Below are 17,403 nucleotides of genomic sequence, written 5' to 3'. Positions count from 1 at the left end.
GCAAATGGTACAAATGTTAAAAACCAAGGGGCATTAAAACTTTCTCGTCATGTCCATCTTCAGCTCTGTTGCTAAGCAACAGCAATAAGGGTGGGACGAGGTGTTGACGCTGATCACGGAAATCATCTGTAGACCAGACGGTCCCATTTCAGTTCAACCTTCGCGGTCTACGTGGCCCACAAATACTGCCTCCTTTGTGTGGGCTGGGTGGACTGTGTCCTCTGATGGAGGCGACCCCTGAATTGCGACACAGCTGTTGGGGCCTTGAACTATGGTGGACTGTAACTGTCACAAAACAAATTACATCAGATTGTCACCAAAAGCGACAAATAAGTCTGCTAATTACATCCGAGCCCTTTATCACAGCCCTGCAGATATGTTACCTTCAGTTTTGTCCAAGGAGGCAGTATGTTACTTCTGACCCGTTTACCATTCATCTCACATCCACTTTGCTTCTGGGTACGATTCAGCTGGAGTACATTTACGCCTGACATTAAAATGCGCCTGCGATATACACAGTGAAATTGGATTTCTCTTCCCCTCGCCTAAATGCAGATTGTGTCCTTTACGTCCTTCAAAACTGACAGTAAACATTTCGCCTTGCTTGTTGTTAACCCACAAGTATCCATTTCTGACATGGATTTTACAATCCCAGCTGCCTGTTGGCAGTGTGATTTGCTTTATCTCTGTCTATAGTTGCTTTATGTGGACGTGAAGGTGTTTTACATGCTGTTTTTAGGACACTTCAGGGTGTGTGGGAGAGCGATGTAACATCCTACTCATGCACTCACCTCTGCTCAGAGAAATACTCTTACACATGCTGGTCCAGTGGAATTCTGATAGTAGCAAAGCTGATAAGTAGAAGAGCTTAAGAGCAAATGCTGAATATCTTAATATGCTTACATGCTGCATGCTTATTAATGGTTCAAACTTCTAGTGGAGGCTGAGACGGCCTAATAGGCAAGTGCCGTGCTCCCTGCATATCTGCCGCTGAAGTGTCCGGGAGCAAAGCACTTCACTCTGTCTGGTGCAAGTTCTTATCCCCCTTGTGGTTACGCCTTCGAGGTGGATTAGTAAAACCGAAATAGTGTGTTTTTCTCCCTGCAGTGAGAGCTCATTTCTTATACCATCAACCTCCTGGCTGTTAGTTCAGAGCACATGCTGACCTCTCACATCCATTACCCCAGACCACACTTGAGGTTTTCAAGCCTGCAGTGGTTGGGGAAATGCTTACTTTTCCCAATTTATTAACATGGTATATCTTGTTTGTTAATTCAATACACAAACAGAAAATTAAAGAAGATTAAAAATATATAGATTAATCAGTCAAATTTTAAGATTCTGGTAGACGGAGCTAATTTTCCCCCTCTTTTTCCAATAACTGCTTACAGGCCATTTCCATGAGTTTTTTATCCGTCTTTATTCAAGAGTGTGGTCTTTCAGCATAACTTTTCAGATTTTTTAATGCTTTCAATCAAAACCCTGCTCTTGTGCTCAAATAGCCCCTGCATGTGCTTGGATGGGCCGTGCTTGTGCTCAAAGTGTGCGCTTACACTCAGAGATTTTGTTGCTTGGACAGACTTCCTGCACTTCAGCTTCAGCTCCTCTCCTCGCGCTCACGCTGCATCTTTGTCTGCTCTTCGATTTCTCCCCTGCTCTTGGATTTTTTCTTCTTAACTTGGATTTTTTTGTGCAACAGATCTGTCAAATTTCCAAGGGAAACAAAGAAACACAATTCTACCTATTTAGTTTTTATTGCCGCTAGCAGCAGTGTTCCCATAGAGAAAAAAAAAAATGTACTTGATATCCTTGATTTTGTCAATCCATGTGGATCTGCATGACCCCTGGTGACCCCTGAAGGACCGAATGGACCTGTTCGGCCCCTACAGGACTCTCGAGCAGTAAAGCTAACACAGCCACATTACTATATGCCTTATCTTTCTAGTTAAAGGTCTTTCTTTTACATTGGCTGATGAATGTCACTGTTCAAGTGAGACAGAAATACTACTCGATTACTGTAAACGAAGGTGTGAGCGTCTGGATGAAGAGTGCCAGAGTATTCATTTAAATAAAAAATGTGTCAGACATTTTCCTAATTTTTAACAATCAATGTCAAGGCATGTTCATAATTTGTTAATTTGGTCTTGCTGACTAACTCTAGTGTGTTTATGAAAATCAGATTTAGTGTTTAGCTAGTTGTGATGATCCTGAAGGTTTAATCCTCAGTTCCTTCATCAGGTCTAAGTTTTAATGACTTAATGCCCAGTAATAATAATCAATAATCGTTTGGCAACATGGAAAGCCTGTTTACATGATAAATATGTTAGGCTACCTGCCCAGCATAACATAACATATAACATAACAATGCTCATTGAATTTCGAAAACATCATGCATTTTAAGTACGTGCTTGTGAAATGCATTTCATTATGTAAAAAAACTGACATTGAAAATAATACTAGGGCCACTGCTAAAGGTGACCGTATGGCTGCATGGCTTTAGAGGCAAAGCATTTGGACAGACTGTGCTGTCAGTATAGGGAAGTAAATGTTGGAATGGCCTACTGTCACAATTTTAAAACTCATCTCTGGCAATGGCTCATGGCAAACCAATCACCATCACTTTAATTTAGCTTAAATGTCATGTGTGTTTTTTTTTGTATATGTGTGTACTGGTATACTGGTGTTACTGTTTTCAGTGTCATGTGCTTTTTTTAAAATGTATTTATTTATTGTATTGTATTAAATTTTATGTCCAGGGATAATTAATATAAATTAATATATTATTGCTAGCTCTAAGTTACGTTTTGTAATTTATTACTTTTTTCATTAATGTGCTCTATGTCTATCAAATAAACAAATAAATATAAATAAAACAGATAAGTACAGGAGTACTATTACTGTTAGTACACTAAACCACACTACAGCCTCAGAGCTGCTTCTATGATTGTGAACACAAAAATGTTTCCATAGAGAATTTTTACAAGGCTTACTCATAACCAATGACTGTATAGTCATAGTCTTTATGTCACCTTATTTATTAGCTTCATATACAGCCACTGGGTAAAATCTCTGTTTTCATTGGTGAATTCCAAGCCCTTCAAGACCACTGCAATTACGATGGTAAAAAAGAGTTTCCATGGATTAAGTGATTCTGTTCCTTTAAATCACCCCTCCCCCCACTCATGCACAGTAAGGGGGAGCAGATTAATTAATATAATACATTTTCTTGCCTTTATAGGATCTGCTAATCCACCTCAAACTCTTTCATCCCTATCTCTGTCTTTGGAGAGTTTTTGTATAACATCTTGCTCTGAGTTCTGTTTCAGAGGCTTTTTCCATCCTATCAGTTACACTGTGTGTGCACACGCGCGCGTCTTTGTGTGTGTATAGGCTGCTCCGATTAGCTACCCCTGGTCTACTATCCCCCAAGGGTGTAGGCCACCACCACAGCCATCATATTCATAACAGAGATACAAATTAATTTGCCTCCCCCTCCTCTATCTCCTGTTCTACACACACACGTTTCTACATACATTTAGCCCTAAAGTCTACATCCTGCTCTCTCTCTCTCTCTCTCTCTCTCTCTCATTTTTTTTTAAAAGTTGCTTTGTGTTTCTACAATGCAAAAATGTTGTTTTTTGATTGTATGCAAATGAGTCCCTGCTAATAAGCTGTTGTTAACATTTAAATTGCAGCAAAAGCAGAATATAAATGAAAAAATATGATATGAGTCTCAGTTTTGCCGGCAGATGGATTGTCAAATAACCTTCCGGGCCCTTAAATAAGCCTGAGTAAAACTTCCTCTCCTGCTTCTCCACAGCAGGAGGGTCAGAGAAAAACTGGGACCTTTCCAAGCTGCAGCAGTGATAATGTACATTAGCTGAAAATATGCTACTGCTTTGACGTCATAGGGGAATTGCCCTCAGAGTGACTTGACCAATTAAAGTGACAAATTTGAAGTGCTTATGCTCTAATCTGCTTTTTGCCGCACAGCACAATGCACACAGTGTGCTCATGTTTTGCAGTGAGACAAGAAATTATAGCATACAACCTTACAACCCCATCACCTTTAAAAATCAAGCGCGAAAGTCTATTTTGCAAGTTTAAAACGTAATAATTCACACTTTTAAAGTATTCTTTCTAAAAAATCCCTTCAAGAATCACCCGACATAAGGACGCTCAGCTGTTGTTCTCAGCTTCTTTCTACATGACAAATCCAAGCCATCACATGAAACGATGAAAAATCCATCGTGATCATTAACCAGCACAATTAGTACAACAGATCTGTTTAGCATGCTAGGCTAAAAATGTAGTGAACAGCCTGCCTCCTCTTTCTACACATTTTAAATCATCATAGCCAGCGAACTAATATTAAAACACAACTCTGAGGGATTTTTAATTTTAAAGAAGAGAGGAGGTTCCTATGGTCGTCACGATACCTTTGTCCATGACTAGGTAACCATGATACATTGTGACTCCAACTAATTCTCACAAACTCTCAGGGTTGTGGAAATCCAGATAAGCACCTCATTGATGTGTGTGTTGGGGGGGCAGGGGCCTTTAAAAGGATGCTGTTGATGTGATTCATAACTCAAATCATACTTAAGAGGAGAGAAATCATTTGATTGCACGACTTGACTTAAGACAAGGGATGGTGATGAAGACGATTGCTCCTCATCATCTCTCCGTCTCTCCCCAAGTAATAGCATTGCCACTGTGAATTTCCAGCACACTTATGTCAGCCTCCACGGTGTGATGCAATCACACCGGCCTCATGTGATTTAATGCAATCAGCCCTCACAGCTTGTGTGAAAATTATATTGTTCTGTTGTAAAAAAAAAAAAAGAAGGTATGTTTCCTTGGAAATTATCTTTCATGATATGATGAGGAGATGTCATTAAGCACATGGTTGTGTATGAAAAGCTTTCGACTCCTTCAGGGATTTTGAAATGTGTTAATCATTGTGTAGAATGAAAAGGATTTGTAATCACTTCAGCAGCTGCAGCAGAGGAGGACATTCAGAGTTAGTTAAGGATGCTAATTAACTGTATTTTGCATGTTTATATACAAGGTGCAACAAATGTTGACTGCCCAGCTTGTTGATTTGGCTTATGAACATACTTATCATACAAATTCGTTCTATCATCATAATACCATTAAATGATTTTTGGTGACACCTTAACACAGAGATGGCTCAACAGTTTCAAGTCAAATCAAGATAATATGAGCTTAGTGTAGTGTCGTATAGTATAGAGTAGTATAGTTTCGTATAATTTCATATAGTGTAGTATAGTATAGTATAAAATTGGATAGGATAGTATAGCAAAGCATATACTCCAACTCCAAAATTGAAGGACCTTGTAGTCCAGTATAGCATAGCATATCATATCATAACATAGTAGTATAGCATGGTTTATGCTTATTTCATGAAATAAAGTTGCTTTGGTTTTAATGACTGACAGCCAATCAGAAACTTCTAAACAGTCAAATATCAATCTGAAGCTAAACAAACAGCTCTTAAATTGAGTGTATTTGTGAATTATGAATGTATTTTATGAAAGTGAAGCACCTTTGTTATTACTGTGACTTGTCAAAACATGTTCTATGAGAAAAGCCCATGGCTATAGAACTTACCTTCCAAAGGTTTACTTTGATCAAATTTAAGTCAGAATTTCCTGTGTACATGTTTATCTATGTATTGCTCAAAAGAAACCTTTCGTATTGAACATTTCACACATGGATTATTACATAACATTATGCTACAGTCCCTGTCCTGTGCCCATCACATGAACAAGTGGCTCATCGTCATTGTTTTCACACAGCAAACAGTAGCTGCCTGTGCATCCATCACCAGCATAATACACTTAATTATAAGCCTGTACGTACATACCACCTTTGATAAATATAAATATAGATCTTGCATCAACGTGTAATTTTGGAAATATTGGTCTATTCTGATCTAATGCACAGATCATTGCAGGATACATATAAGACAAATTCAACTAAATTGTTAAAGGTATTATTACTATTATTAATAAACCAAATTCAGTTATTAACCTTGTAAACAATACTAACTACTACTAATTCGTCCAATCAAAGCTTTGTATTCATGTGAAGCCGTCTGCTTGGGATTTCTATGTACATTTCTCCATCCCTCCTCTTGTTTGCTTTTATTCTCTTTCACCCTGTAAGTTCAGGACATCAAGCTCCCCAGGAATGTTTTTTTTTCTAGTTGCTCTACCGTCACAGATCACTAGCCAGAGACTGGAGTGGCAATAGAGGCCTCTACTCACCATGCACCACTGATACATTTCCCAGTGATGCTCATTGAAAAGGTGATTTTCTGCCTGTCTGGAACAATAAGCCAGCTTGGCATATCGAGCTCTGCTGGTATGGATACAACAAAATTGAGCCCTTGAGACCAGGATTTCATGTGCAGGGTGTGATGAGGAAATCATGTCTAATTGTATTTCTATAATGAGACGACTGGTTTGGTGAGTGAGCCTCAAGGATTTTAGTTGAGGGAAAAACATATTTTTGTGTTAGCAGTGACAGTTAAGGTAGCATGTATGTATTGTGTAATAAAATAATCCTTTACAGTATTAAAGGTCCACTGTGCAAGATTTAGGTGAAAGGGATCTATTAGCAGAAAGGGAATATAAAATAATCCTAGTGATGTTTTCACTAGTGTTTAATCATCTAAATCGTACAACTTGTTGTTTTCTTTACCCTAGAATGGGCCCTTTATATTTAAATACTTTATACTTATATTGGGAGAGGGTCCTCCCGGAGGCCGACATTTTTTTTACAGTAGCCCAAATTGGACAAACTAAACACCTTTTCAGTTTTTGTGACAACTGAAGGCTACCACAGGTTTTCTTTCATTTTTGGAAGAGGAGGGGGAGGTGAGGGGTATTCAGCTGCAACATGAAACTTCACCACTAGATGTCACTAGATTATACACACTGATCCTTTAAGTGCAATCAGCTAATTTTAAAGGTCACATCCTCCACCTCTGTCTAACCTGAGTGTTTGGGCTCAGACAAACATGTGTGCTGGACTTAGACTAAAGTCCCACCTGCTGCATCACATCCTGCAACCAAGATTTTTGGAAATACCCACTACAACGGTGTCCTGTTTCTGTTTTGACTAGCCTGCTTTTCTCTTCTTGCAGTGCCATAACTGATTCTCATTTTGCAGCCATTTTCAGAATGGCATTATCAACTATATTTTTGTGCTGCCAGTAATGCTTATTTTAACTACTCTTTTTTATGTTGTGGTACTTTGTGAATAGTAATGCATCATATTTTATAAATGTATCAAGTTTTTATGTGACATCTTGTCTGCAAAATAACCATAAAAGTAAATATAAATTTGTCCATGCATTTATCTTGACTATCTTGTAATGTGTTTACAGGTCTCTTTATGAAATCGACCAGAAAGCTGCAGCTGATTCAAAATGCTTGAGTCGTCACTAACACCAAGAAAGTGACTGATTTCACTCCAGTTGCTGTCTGTCACAGAATTTACTTCAAAATGTGGTTTATAAGGCACTGAATGGTTTAGGGCCAAAATATAAATCTGGAATTTTTTATTCTCAATGTAACTCTTTTATTTTCTTTTTAAATGCTCCTTTTTTGTAATGCCTTATGTTGCTTTAACAATTTGTCATGGTGCCTTTTATATTTTATGTAAAGCACTTTGAATTGCCTTGTTGTTGAAATGTGCTGTGCAAATAAACTTGCCTTGTCTATACTTTTCCAAACAATATCTACAACTATATTTCTGTATTTGGTGAATTAAGTAGCATAAAACAATCTTAAGTACAGGTACTACAAAATTATACTTAAGTACATTATCAGTACTGTGTTACCTTCCAATGCTGGGCTGTGCTGGGTGCTGTGTGACAATGTATTCGTGGTGATGTGGATTTAAAACTGCACAGAAGAGAATACAGTCAGTGGACAGAATAACATTTAACACCTGTTAAGTATTTTATAATGCAGTTCAGTACATCTCAACAAACAATGATGTCTAAAAAAAACTTTTATTCAACATCTTTCTGATGTAGTGTCGACAATTTTTTGAAAAGTAATATATTTATTACAAAGCTGCATTGTATTAAATTATACAGTTCAGTCATTGTCCTTACAAGTCTAGAAACAGCAGGCACTATTCAATACTATCCTATTTTATACTATACTATACTATACTATACTATACTATACTATGCTCTCCTGCACATCTGTCTTACTTGGTGTAGTGACTGGACCCAGATTGTGTTACACTGAATCCTGGCTGTAAATAAAAATGTGCTTTGCCATTAGTTGTAATCAGATAAGACCTGTAAATTGACAATATTAATCGTCTTTTTTTAATTGCAAAACAGGACAAAACATTACAAGTCCATAACACAGAGGACGGTAGTACAGTACAAGTACAACTAAGACAGAATAAACAGAATATATATATATATATATATATTATTGACTTTGACGCTGGCGTGTGTGTGTGTGTCAGAGAAAAGTAAGCCAATAAAAAGAGAAAAAGAAAAAAGGGAAAACAGTGAACTGAGCACATATAACTAATATTTCCGGTTAAATCAATCAGACCACATTCAGTACATTTGAGCTTTATACACATAGATATGGTTAATTTAATTGTAGACTTATCACATTTTTAAACCTTGAGGGTTTTGTATCACCAGTGAATTCTTGTTTACGACAGCATGTCGCGACGATAACAAATAACCCCAGTTTCCGGCAGACATGTGTGCCAAGGAAGCTTGTTATTAGCCGCACTGCTGCCTGCTAGCTCTTGTTCTATTTCCTAACACCCAGACTAAACGGTGACCCGGTTGAGTTTTGTAACCGGGACAAATGGATGTCGGAGAGCTCCTCAACTATCAGGTAGACCTCTCATTCTGCGTGTCAGTGTCAGAACTCAGCTACCATTAGCTCATCTCATTCATTTGATGGCGTGCTGCAGCTCTGCTAGCAGTTCCTTCTGAACGTTAGCAAAACGTTAGCATTGTCCCGCTGTGCTTTGTTGTGTCAGTTTGCGTTTGTTAGTTGACCGCCAAAGAATAACACGGAGTTTTCCTTGTGTAGCAGCCGAGAGGTGAACAACTTAACTCCAGTTGTTATTCACATTAAACAACGTACGCAGTTAGCGGGCTAGCTACAGAGGTAGCTCTGTGGCTGCAGAGACTGTAGAGAGAGCCAGCGATACTTGGACTGGAACTAAGTTGTATTGCCTCAACTAGTTTTACACACTAAAGGATTGAGATAAATACTAATGCATCTTCGAGGGGCAGTGCTTTGTCGGAGTCAGTTACGTCTATTGTGTTGTGTGCCAAATTCCATTCAATATTGTTGTAATTGATACATTTAAAAAAAGTAGTAGATATACACACTTCACATCATAAGAGGAAACGTGTTTATTTGTTGAATCGGCACATGACTGATCCTCATAATAATCGCCACTTTACATGTTTTGTAAACGTTTTCTGAGAGTAGCTGCTGATATTGGTGCAATTTGAAACTATGTTTTAAAGAAGGAAGCAGATCGAAACTAAACGTAAAATGTGCAGTGTTTATCCGATTTTTGTTTCTCTAGTAGTTTCTGCCATTTTTTGTGTAGTTGGGCACATCTTTTTCGATTTGACACTTTCATGTGTTCTCTTGTCTACCTCATTTTGACTATCTGCTGCTGTAACATGTGCATTTACCAAGCGTGGGATCAATTATGTTTATCTTATCTTATCACATACAGTTGCTTATGTTTGTGATTTCATAATCATTTAATAGTTATCTCTCATTCGATCAATTTGTATGTGTCAAGCTTTAGGAAGAGTATGATTCTACTTTCTGGTTTCACGCCATTTTACACAAACCACACTTCATTTCAAGACCTCAACGCATCCCTATAGATATGTACTTCTCCAAATAGACCAAATTCCTGCTCACACAATTTCATTTCCCCATCCCCTTTTATCCTACAGCCTGATAGAGGAGCAAAGCGACTCAGGCAGGAAGATGGAGGAGCAGCAGGAGGAGTGGAGGACTCCAGAGGAGGGAAACAGCAGAAAGGACAGAGTGTCAGGGAGTTGGCCAGATACAGAGATGTCGCAACAGGAGGTGGGATTGAAGCAGGGATGGATAGTGAGGAGCTGACTGGGGACAAGAAGAAGATCCTGGAGAAACTGATGGACCAGGATGAAGATGAACCTGAGGTGGGCAAGATTATTATTATTATTATTATAGCGTTATTATAGAATTGTCACTTTTTTCTGCAAAGTATGTTTCTTCTAAAATAATATACTACCCTTTTTTGTAAAATGTGTCTGTCACTGTCAACTCAAAAAGTTAACAAATATTTGTTTTCACATATTATGCCTCAGATATAGCTGTCACTCACAGTTATACTATTGTAAGCAAGTGGTTCACCCAAGATGGAACAAAGAAAATATCACTATGTCTTAACTTTGAATCTGCTGGGTAGATTTCAAGTTGATTTTCCAAGCAGAGATTAATCCTCCGTCATCTAAACCAACCTAGTCTCATCCATATATTGTTTTAAAGTTAGGAAGGTCACAACTGATCCATTTTATTTGCACGGTAGAGGTGATAAGATTATCTATTGTTTACCAAAATAGGTTGAGGTTTATCAATAGTCAGTCAGTGACCAGAGATTAGTGGGGGGGAAAATTGTACATTGTAGTCAATCACTTTTGTTTATCTTCATTGTTTTGTCTCATTATACTCTTCTCTACACACAAAGCAATATTTATCCTTCTGTTAAATCTTTAGTTAAATCTTATGTATATCAGGCCCTTGAAGCAGAAGAGTGGGGCGACACATTTGGGTGGAGATACCATTTGGAGACAAAATAACTGTGATTGATTCTCATGCTGTTGGAGATTGTTTAGTGTGAAGACAACATAAATATGAAAAAAAGACTGAGCTCTCCTTTTCTGCCACTCATCTAACAAAGCCATCTTTACTTGAAACCATCTGCCTACTATCCCCGCTCTCCATCACAGTCATTTAAACAACGTAAACACAGTGACAGAATGCTTTCATCTTCCGTTATGAAACAAGAACAACATTCCTGCCAAGGCTCTTCTCAGTTAGTGACTGAAAGTGTAACACTGATTCTGTGGGGGATATAATAAATCCACTGAATGATTCTATTATGTATGATGCAGGCATCTAGTTTTGTGGTGGTGATATCAACTGAAGAAATGTTATGCAGAACTATAACTCAGGACCAGGGGCTCCTATAAATACTTTACCCTAAGCAGAAGTCCAGTTTAAGCCTCTGCCCGGGTGGTTGAAATCATAAGCTTCAGTTACATACAGCCCCTCCAGATGATGTCAGGAGATTATATGGACTTCAGTGTATGTCTGAAAGCAGCTGAGGTGAATATGATAAGGGGGTTTGGTGTGTGCATTTCACCCCAACACAGCAAATGCAGGACAAAACCGAGTTTAGACAGTATTTGTAATATTTAATTAATATTTTGAACTTTCTAATGCTCTAATACTTCTTATGATCAACAATCTAAATACAAAAATTCAACCAACAATTGGTAAGCCATTTAATGGTTAGGGTTGACAATTAGGTGACAATTAGGGTTAGCAAAACAGTTGACTTAATAAATCTCAACTAACCTGTTGGACTATTACAGATACTTTGTAAACTAGGTGTAGGAGAACTGTAAAAATAAAGTGGCCATTTAATAGATATGAGCTACACAAATTGTGTGCAGACATTTTTGTGATTTGTGAACACGCCCTAAGTTCAAATTGTGGATAGATTGTTTCGGTCAGAGTCTTAAGTTTGTCTTCTGTGTTCACTCGACCCGAGTGGCTTTTGAGTCCAGACATTAAAAACAACATTTCACACCTGACCTTTGCAAAGGCAGTGGATTCAGGAAAAGAAAATGAAATGAAGAAACATCTGGAGCAGGAAAGTTTCTTTGCGATTATTCTTGGTCAATACCTTTGTATCCATGCTATGTAGTGCATTAGTAAAGTTCACATCTATTATCCTGTCCTTATTATCCCTCACTGTGGCCTTTTAAAATATTCACTGTGTCAAGAGCTACTCAGAGAAAAGTGCTGCTCTGTTCCATAATGTCTGACAGTTGTAATTTCCCAACCTATCATTAACTGTCGGACACTTTACAGGCTTTTAAGCCATCATGAGGTCCAGAACATTCCCTTTCCAGTGAAATGCACTCAGGTTCCCTTGATTGTAGAAAATGTGTGGGTACTCTGCTCCACTCACACAATTACTGTGATTCTGTATGGGCTCAAATTTAAGTCTATCACCATGACCAATAAAAGCCGTTTTCTTTCTTTCTGACTGTCCTCCTTTTTCTTTCCCTTATCTCTTTCCCATTATGTGCTTATCAAACAGGCAGAGCTGGTGGATGAGAGTTCGGTGAAGAAAATGATCCTGACCTTTGAGAAAAGATCATACAAAAATCAGGAACTGAGGATTAAGTTTCCAGACAATCCAGAGAAGTAAGTCCATTAAATGAGCACATCCAATCACAAGTTAAATGACATACTGCATAAGATAAAGCAAATTTTATGTGGTTATATATTATATATTATAGTTTTTTCCCCCCAAATGATTAAACATAATTTCAGTCTGTGCCATACTGTTCCCAAACATAAAATGTCTCTTTCTGTTATTTACCTGTAAAAGTCAGAACCATTCCTGTGCTGCACTTAATTAATGGCAACATAATAATGGCTAACATGCAAACCAAAATGTCTTTTTTTCTAAACCAGGTTCATGGAATCTGAGCTGGATCTAAACGACATTATACAGGAAATGCACGTGATCGCCACGATGCCAGATCTCTACCACCTGCTGGTGGAGCTTAATTCCGTCCACTCGCTGCTGGGCCTCCTCAGTCACGAAAACACTGATATCCTTTCAGTAATGGACAGATCCAGGCTGTCTGTCAATTTTGATCCATTTGTCCTGTCTATAGAGAATAATTCTGCTGATATTATATCCTATATATTTTTTCTTTGGTCAGCAAATGTTGTGAAATGACCTAATCTGACAATGAATTGATCCTAGTAGCAATTACTATGTCTTCAGCCTCTTATTTGTCACCATTGTTCAAAACACATCAGTTAGACCCAAAATTTGAATTTCCAACTTTCCATGTTCCTTTATTAACATACCTCAATTTGAACAACGTACTTTATTTTTGCAGTAGTTACGTAGTGTATGGTAGCTAAAACTATAAGCATCAACAGTCACTACACAAAAAGCAGTGACGATTTTCTGTGGTCATCCCGGGCACAGGCTGGGCAACACTAACTTGATATCCAATTCCCAGCAACTGAGCAGCACCAGCTTATTGTCCTTAGCCTGAACCACATGTTGCCATAGCTGTGGTGGACCTGCTGCAGGAGCTGACAGACATCGACACGCTCCAAGAGAGCGAGGAGGGGGCTGAGGTGCTCATAGATGCTCTGGTGAGTTCTTTGGTGATGTTGATGAAGCAGCACTTTGTGGAGTCAATACTTAAGTTTCTGGGCTCTGACATCTAAACCAGGCCGAGATGATTGATTACCTTGTCTTTCTTAATGAATCAAAAGCGAGGCCCTGTCTGCCCTCGTTGACTGAAAAACACGCAGCCATTTTGAGTTATTATGTTTTCGGACTACAAGCTGATGTAACGATGCTGCTTCAGTCCAGTGTCTGTATATACTGTATATTAACTGATGCAATATACCATTTTTTGCCAGAAGAAGCAGATTATCATCTCTGTCAATGGGGATGTTTTCACCCGTCCTTTTATTTGTTTGTTAGTAAGCATGATTACACAAAAACTACTGGATTACCACCAAACTTGGCAGAAGGATGTAGTATCCGTCAGGAAAAAAAACATTACATTTTCGTTAGGATCTGGATCAGGGGGCAGTTCCTTATTTTTTCTTTCTTTAACATTGTGTAATAGGGTGTTTTTCTAAACTTTTGTTGATTTCTCAGAAAATAATTCATGGATCTTAATGAAAAAATAAGCATGTTTAGGGAACTGATATTATATGTGCTATTTGGTGCAGATCTAAATTCGGATCCAGTGAATTAAGTGTAGGGCCTTGGTGTTCGAAACCCTTTATTCGGCGCCATTCTAAGTAAATGTAGAATATGTTAAAATACAATTTTGAATGTAACATGATACAATACATTTTACGGATGTTATTGAAACAAATAGTCTTTTAACTTCTAAAACATATTGTGGTTCAAATGGGGCACAAAGATGCACACTATTGAACTCTGTCTCAGTTTATTGATTATTAATTCATCCTGTTAACTTTCTTTTTGCGACTGTCGGATGTTCTTGCAATTAAATTAATTTGAGATCAGTTTTATTAAGTGTCAAGAACTTAGTCAAGGGGAAAAATACAACCTCTTAACATTTAATGTCATCTGCACAATTACAGCACCTCCTTGCAGACTCTACTTTTCTCTGTCCCCCTCCAGCTGTGTGTGTTGGCATCAGTTTTAAGTTTCAGATCCACCCTCTTTCTCTGACCCTGTATATTAAGCTCTCTTTCTCTCTTTCGCTCTTTCTCTCTCTTTCCATCACTAAGCCTGTCATGCTGTGTATGAGCCAGGGACAAATTTTGATGGCCCATTATGTTTGCTGACATTTTGCGGCACACACAAAGGTCAAACTACAATAATGTGCTGATATACTGTTAGAGGAGGAAAGAAACGTGTGCCCCTCCTCCTTCATGGCTGTCGCTGTGACACCTCTTCAGAGATTCAGTTGGCTGTGTTAAATGTGCCAAGTTCTGTGCCGGGCATCATCCCAGTGACAATCATTTGGATTGTTTGTCACCTGTAATGTCACAAGTCTCAGGGGTTTTTGAACAGTCCTACTACTAGGATGAATAGGTGTGAAAATGTTTCACAATTATAGTGACCAAAATTGCGGTTATAAGTATTATTTCTGTATTGTTAAGATGTGCTTAAAATGTGCACAAGGTACTGATACACAAACTGAAGTGATATTAAAAGTTTTATATTTAAATAATATGTTCATTATCATTACAAATAACAATATTGCCCTGAGACCATAGCAAATGTGCAACATTAACATTGAATAATGAAGGCTTTTGCTGGCTAATAAAGCTTTTTGTTTTTATACTGATTTGAATATATTTGAATACAATTTGCATATATAAGCAACACAAACAATATGAACATGAAGTATGTGCAATACAATCACATGTAAAGGTATCCAATGTTGGCTTTGATGATAAATATAATAACTTATAACAATCCAAAGCAGAGCTGGAGCGGAGAATAGACGATTAAACTTGTTATGTTAGGTTCAAAGAGCCGACCCCACATGTCTTAAGAGTCGGGCAAAACCTACACGTTTGTTAAACCCTCAGTATTTGGCTACAGTGTAAGCTAGCAGTCGACTCATGCTGTTAACTAACTGAGATGATATTTAAACACGGTATACTGTGCAACCTGTAACAGTTTCATCCAGGATTTTCCCCAAAGTGAACCCACACTATGATTTGCCTCACGAATGTTTTATTCGCCTCCTCGTAACTGCCTGATGATTTGGCTTGTGTGATGCCATGTGAATTAAATTTTAATGCAAGACTTTTGTTTTTCAAAAAAAATGTTACTTTACAGGGTTTTATCATACATATGTAGCGGGATTAATCTCTCCCTGACATCTCTTTCTGTCTGTAGCTGGAGGGTCAGGTGGTGGCCTTGCTGGTGCAGAATATGGAGCGACTGGATGAGCAGGTGAAAGAGGAGGCTGACGGCATCTACAACACACTCGGTAAGGAGATGCATACCGAGCCTTAAACCAATAATATCATGTTTGTGTTTATGCTTAGAAAACTAAGATTAACATGAATAAAGTTGTATTCATTCGTTAACCTCATTGCCATACCCTTTATGTGTACTTCCACATAATCCCTGGACAGAAATGCAGTAAAGCTATGATACATTTTTTATAATTCTATATATCCGTCTTATATTTCTCATTGATTGTGGACTGAATTTGAAAGTGAAGTACATGAAGTTAGTTTTACATTAGATGTGTTAGGGTTACAATAATAGCAAGAGTTCATATAAAGAATAGCATCATAGTTTGGTATCCACACACTGGTAGACTGTATGCCGTCCAGACCCTTTTTTGGGTTAGTTTCATTTCTAGTGTTGTGTATTATAAGTTCCTGCTGCTGTAAATACAAGTCAAAAGTCTCAGACCTTTTATTGTCAAGTGTGATGTGGCCTCACTGCACACCATCCTCCATGAATATCAGATCAAAAAACATCTATAATTTTAACCAGCTAGCCAATAGCTTAACTTGCTTTTTGTGTTTTACAGCTTTGCTTATTGTTTCTAATCAGTATGGAAATGTAATTTATATTCTTTACAGTCATTACATGACCTGATTTTGATTTGCCAGCGTAGATGCTGACTTATAAAGCACACATGTTAAATGGTAACACTGATATTGTATTGGAATGCCACATAGACTGTATATAAAGATGAACAACACATCTTCACTTCTTCCCACTATCCAGCAATAAAGCTAAAATATCTTGGATACTAACGCTGCCATCTTTAACATTTGGGGCCTGAGTGTCCACAGTAAAGATCGGTTGATGGGCTGTGGAAGCAAGGTTCCGTCGATATATGCACTCGATCAATCAGTCAATCTCAGCTGTCAATCATGACCTTTTACTCCATACTTGGAGAACTAAATACCTTATTAAAACCAAACGTAGAAGAAAGATTTGCACTTAACAGCTGTGTGATAAGAACTACCTTTACCAGAATCATCTTTGAGAAAATATTATTTGACTTGTCCTTTTTAGGGTGGTCCATGTCCCATCCATTAATATGGAGGAGGCTAGACTTCCCCCAGGGGGTGATGGAGACACTTTGGCTTCACATTGTAGAAGCAGTCATGTCGTCCATCTTTATATATAATCTATGTTTTGCGCAATCACATATTCGAAAAACGCAAGTAAATCTGACGATCACCACGACTATTATAACAGTAACATAATACGCTGATGCGGCGCTGTGTCGGACAAGTGGGCTCTCTTCTCATCCTCCTTAATGCTATTTATTATATTCGAAAACTGAATAGAAATGTACTAACATGATAACACAAGTTACTAACAAGTAGATGTCAATCTACACAAGGCAACACTGGCGTAGAAGGGAAATTAAAAGACAAAACACAGTGGGACGGACACATAAACACTTAGATTTGTCTCAGCAGCAAAACAAGACCTAGACTGGGACTTTCAGTGGCAGCACAGCTTTGCACATTCATTCATATTCAAAACGTGGGACAAATATCTGGGAGAAATCTC

The 17,403-nt window shown here is 38.0% G+C and overlaps 1 protein-coding gene across 1 annotated transcript in view; it reads left to right on the top strand.

Annotated features, from left to right (window-relative positions):
- The first annotated feature begins 8,734 nt into the window (after window positions 1–8,734).
- The window catches only part of ctnnbl1 (catenin, beta like 1), a 62,467-nt gene continuing 53,798 nt past the window's right edge, over window positions 8,735–17,403 (top strand). Inside the window, exons 1-6 of the mRNA XM_035159169.2 lie at window positions 8,735–8,909; window positions 10,004–10,234; window positions 12,427–12,533; window positions 12,807–12,946; window positions 13,411–13,508; window positions 15,754–15,847. Coding sequence (XP_035015060.1) covers window positions 8,880–8,909; window positions 10,004–10,234; window positions 12,427–12,533; window positions 12,807–12,946; window positions 13,411–13,508; window positions 15,754–15,847 — 700 coding nt within the window. The 5' untranslated portion in view covers window positions 8,735–8,879. The remainder of the gene's footprint in view (window positions 8,910–10,003; window positions 10,235–12,426; window positions 12,534–12,806; window positions 12,947–13,410; window positions 13,509–15,753; window positions 15,848–17,403) is intronic.

Source organism: Hippoglossus stenolepis, chromosome 6, assembly GCF_022539355.2.
Source record: "Hippoglossus stenolepis isolate QCI-W04-F060 chromosome 6, HSTE1.2, whole genome shotgun sequence".
Taxonomy (NCBI): domain Eukaryota; kingdom Metazoa; phylum Chordata; class Actinopteri; order Pleuronectiformes; family Pleuronectidae; genus Hippoglossus; species Hippoglossus stenolepis.
This window is presented reverse-complemented; position numbering and strand designations above follow the sequence as displayed.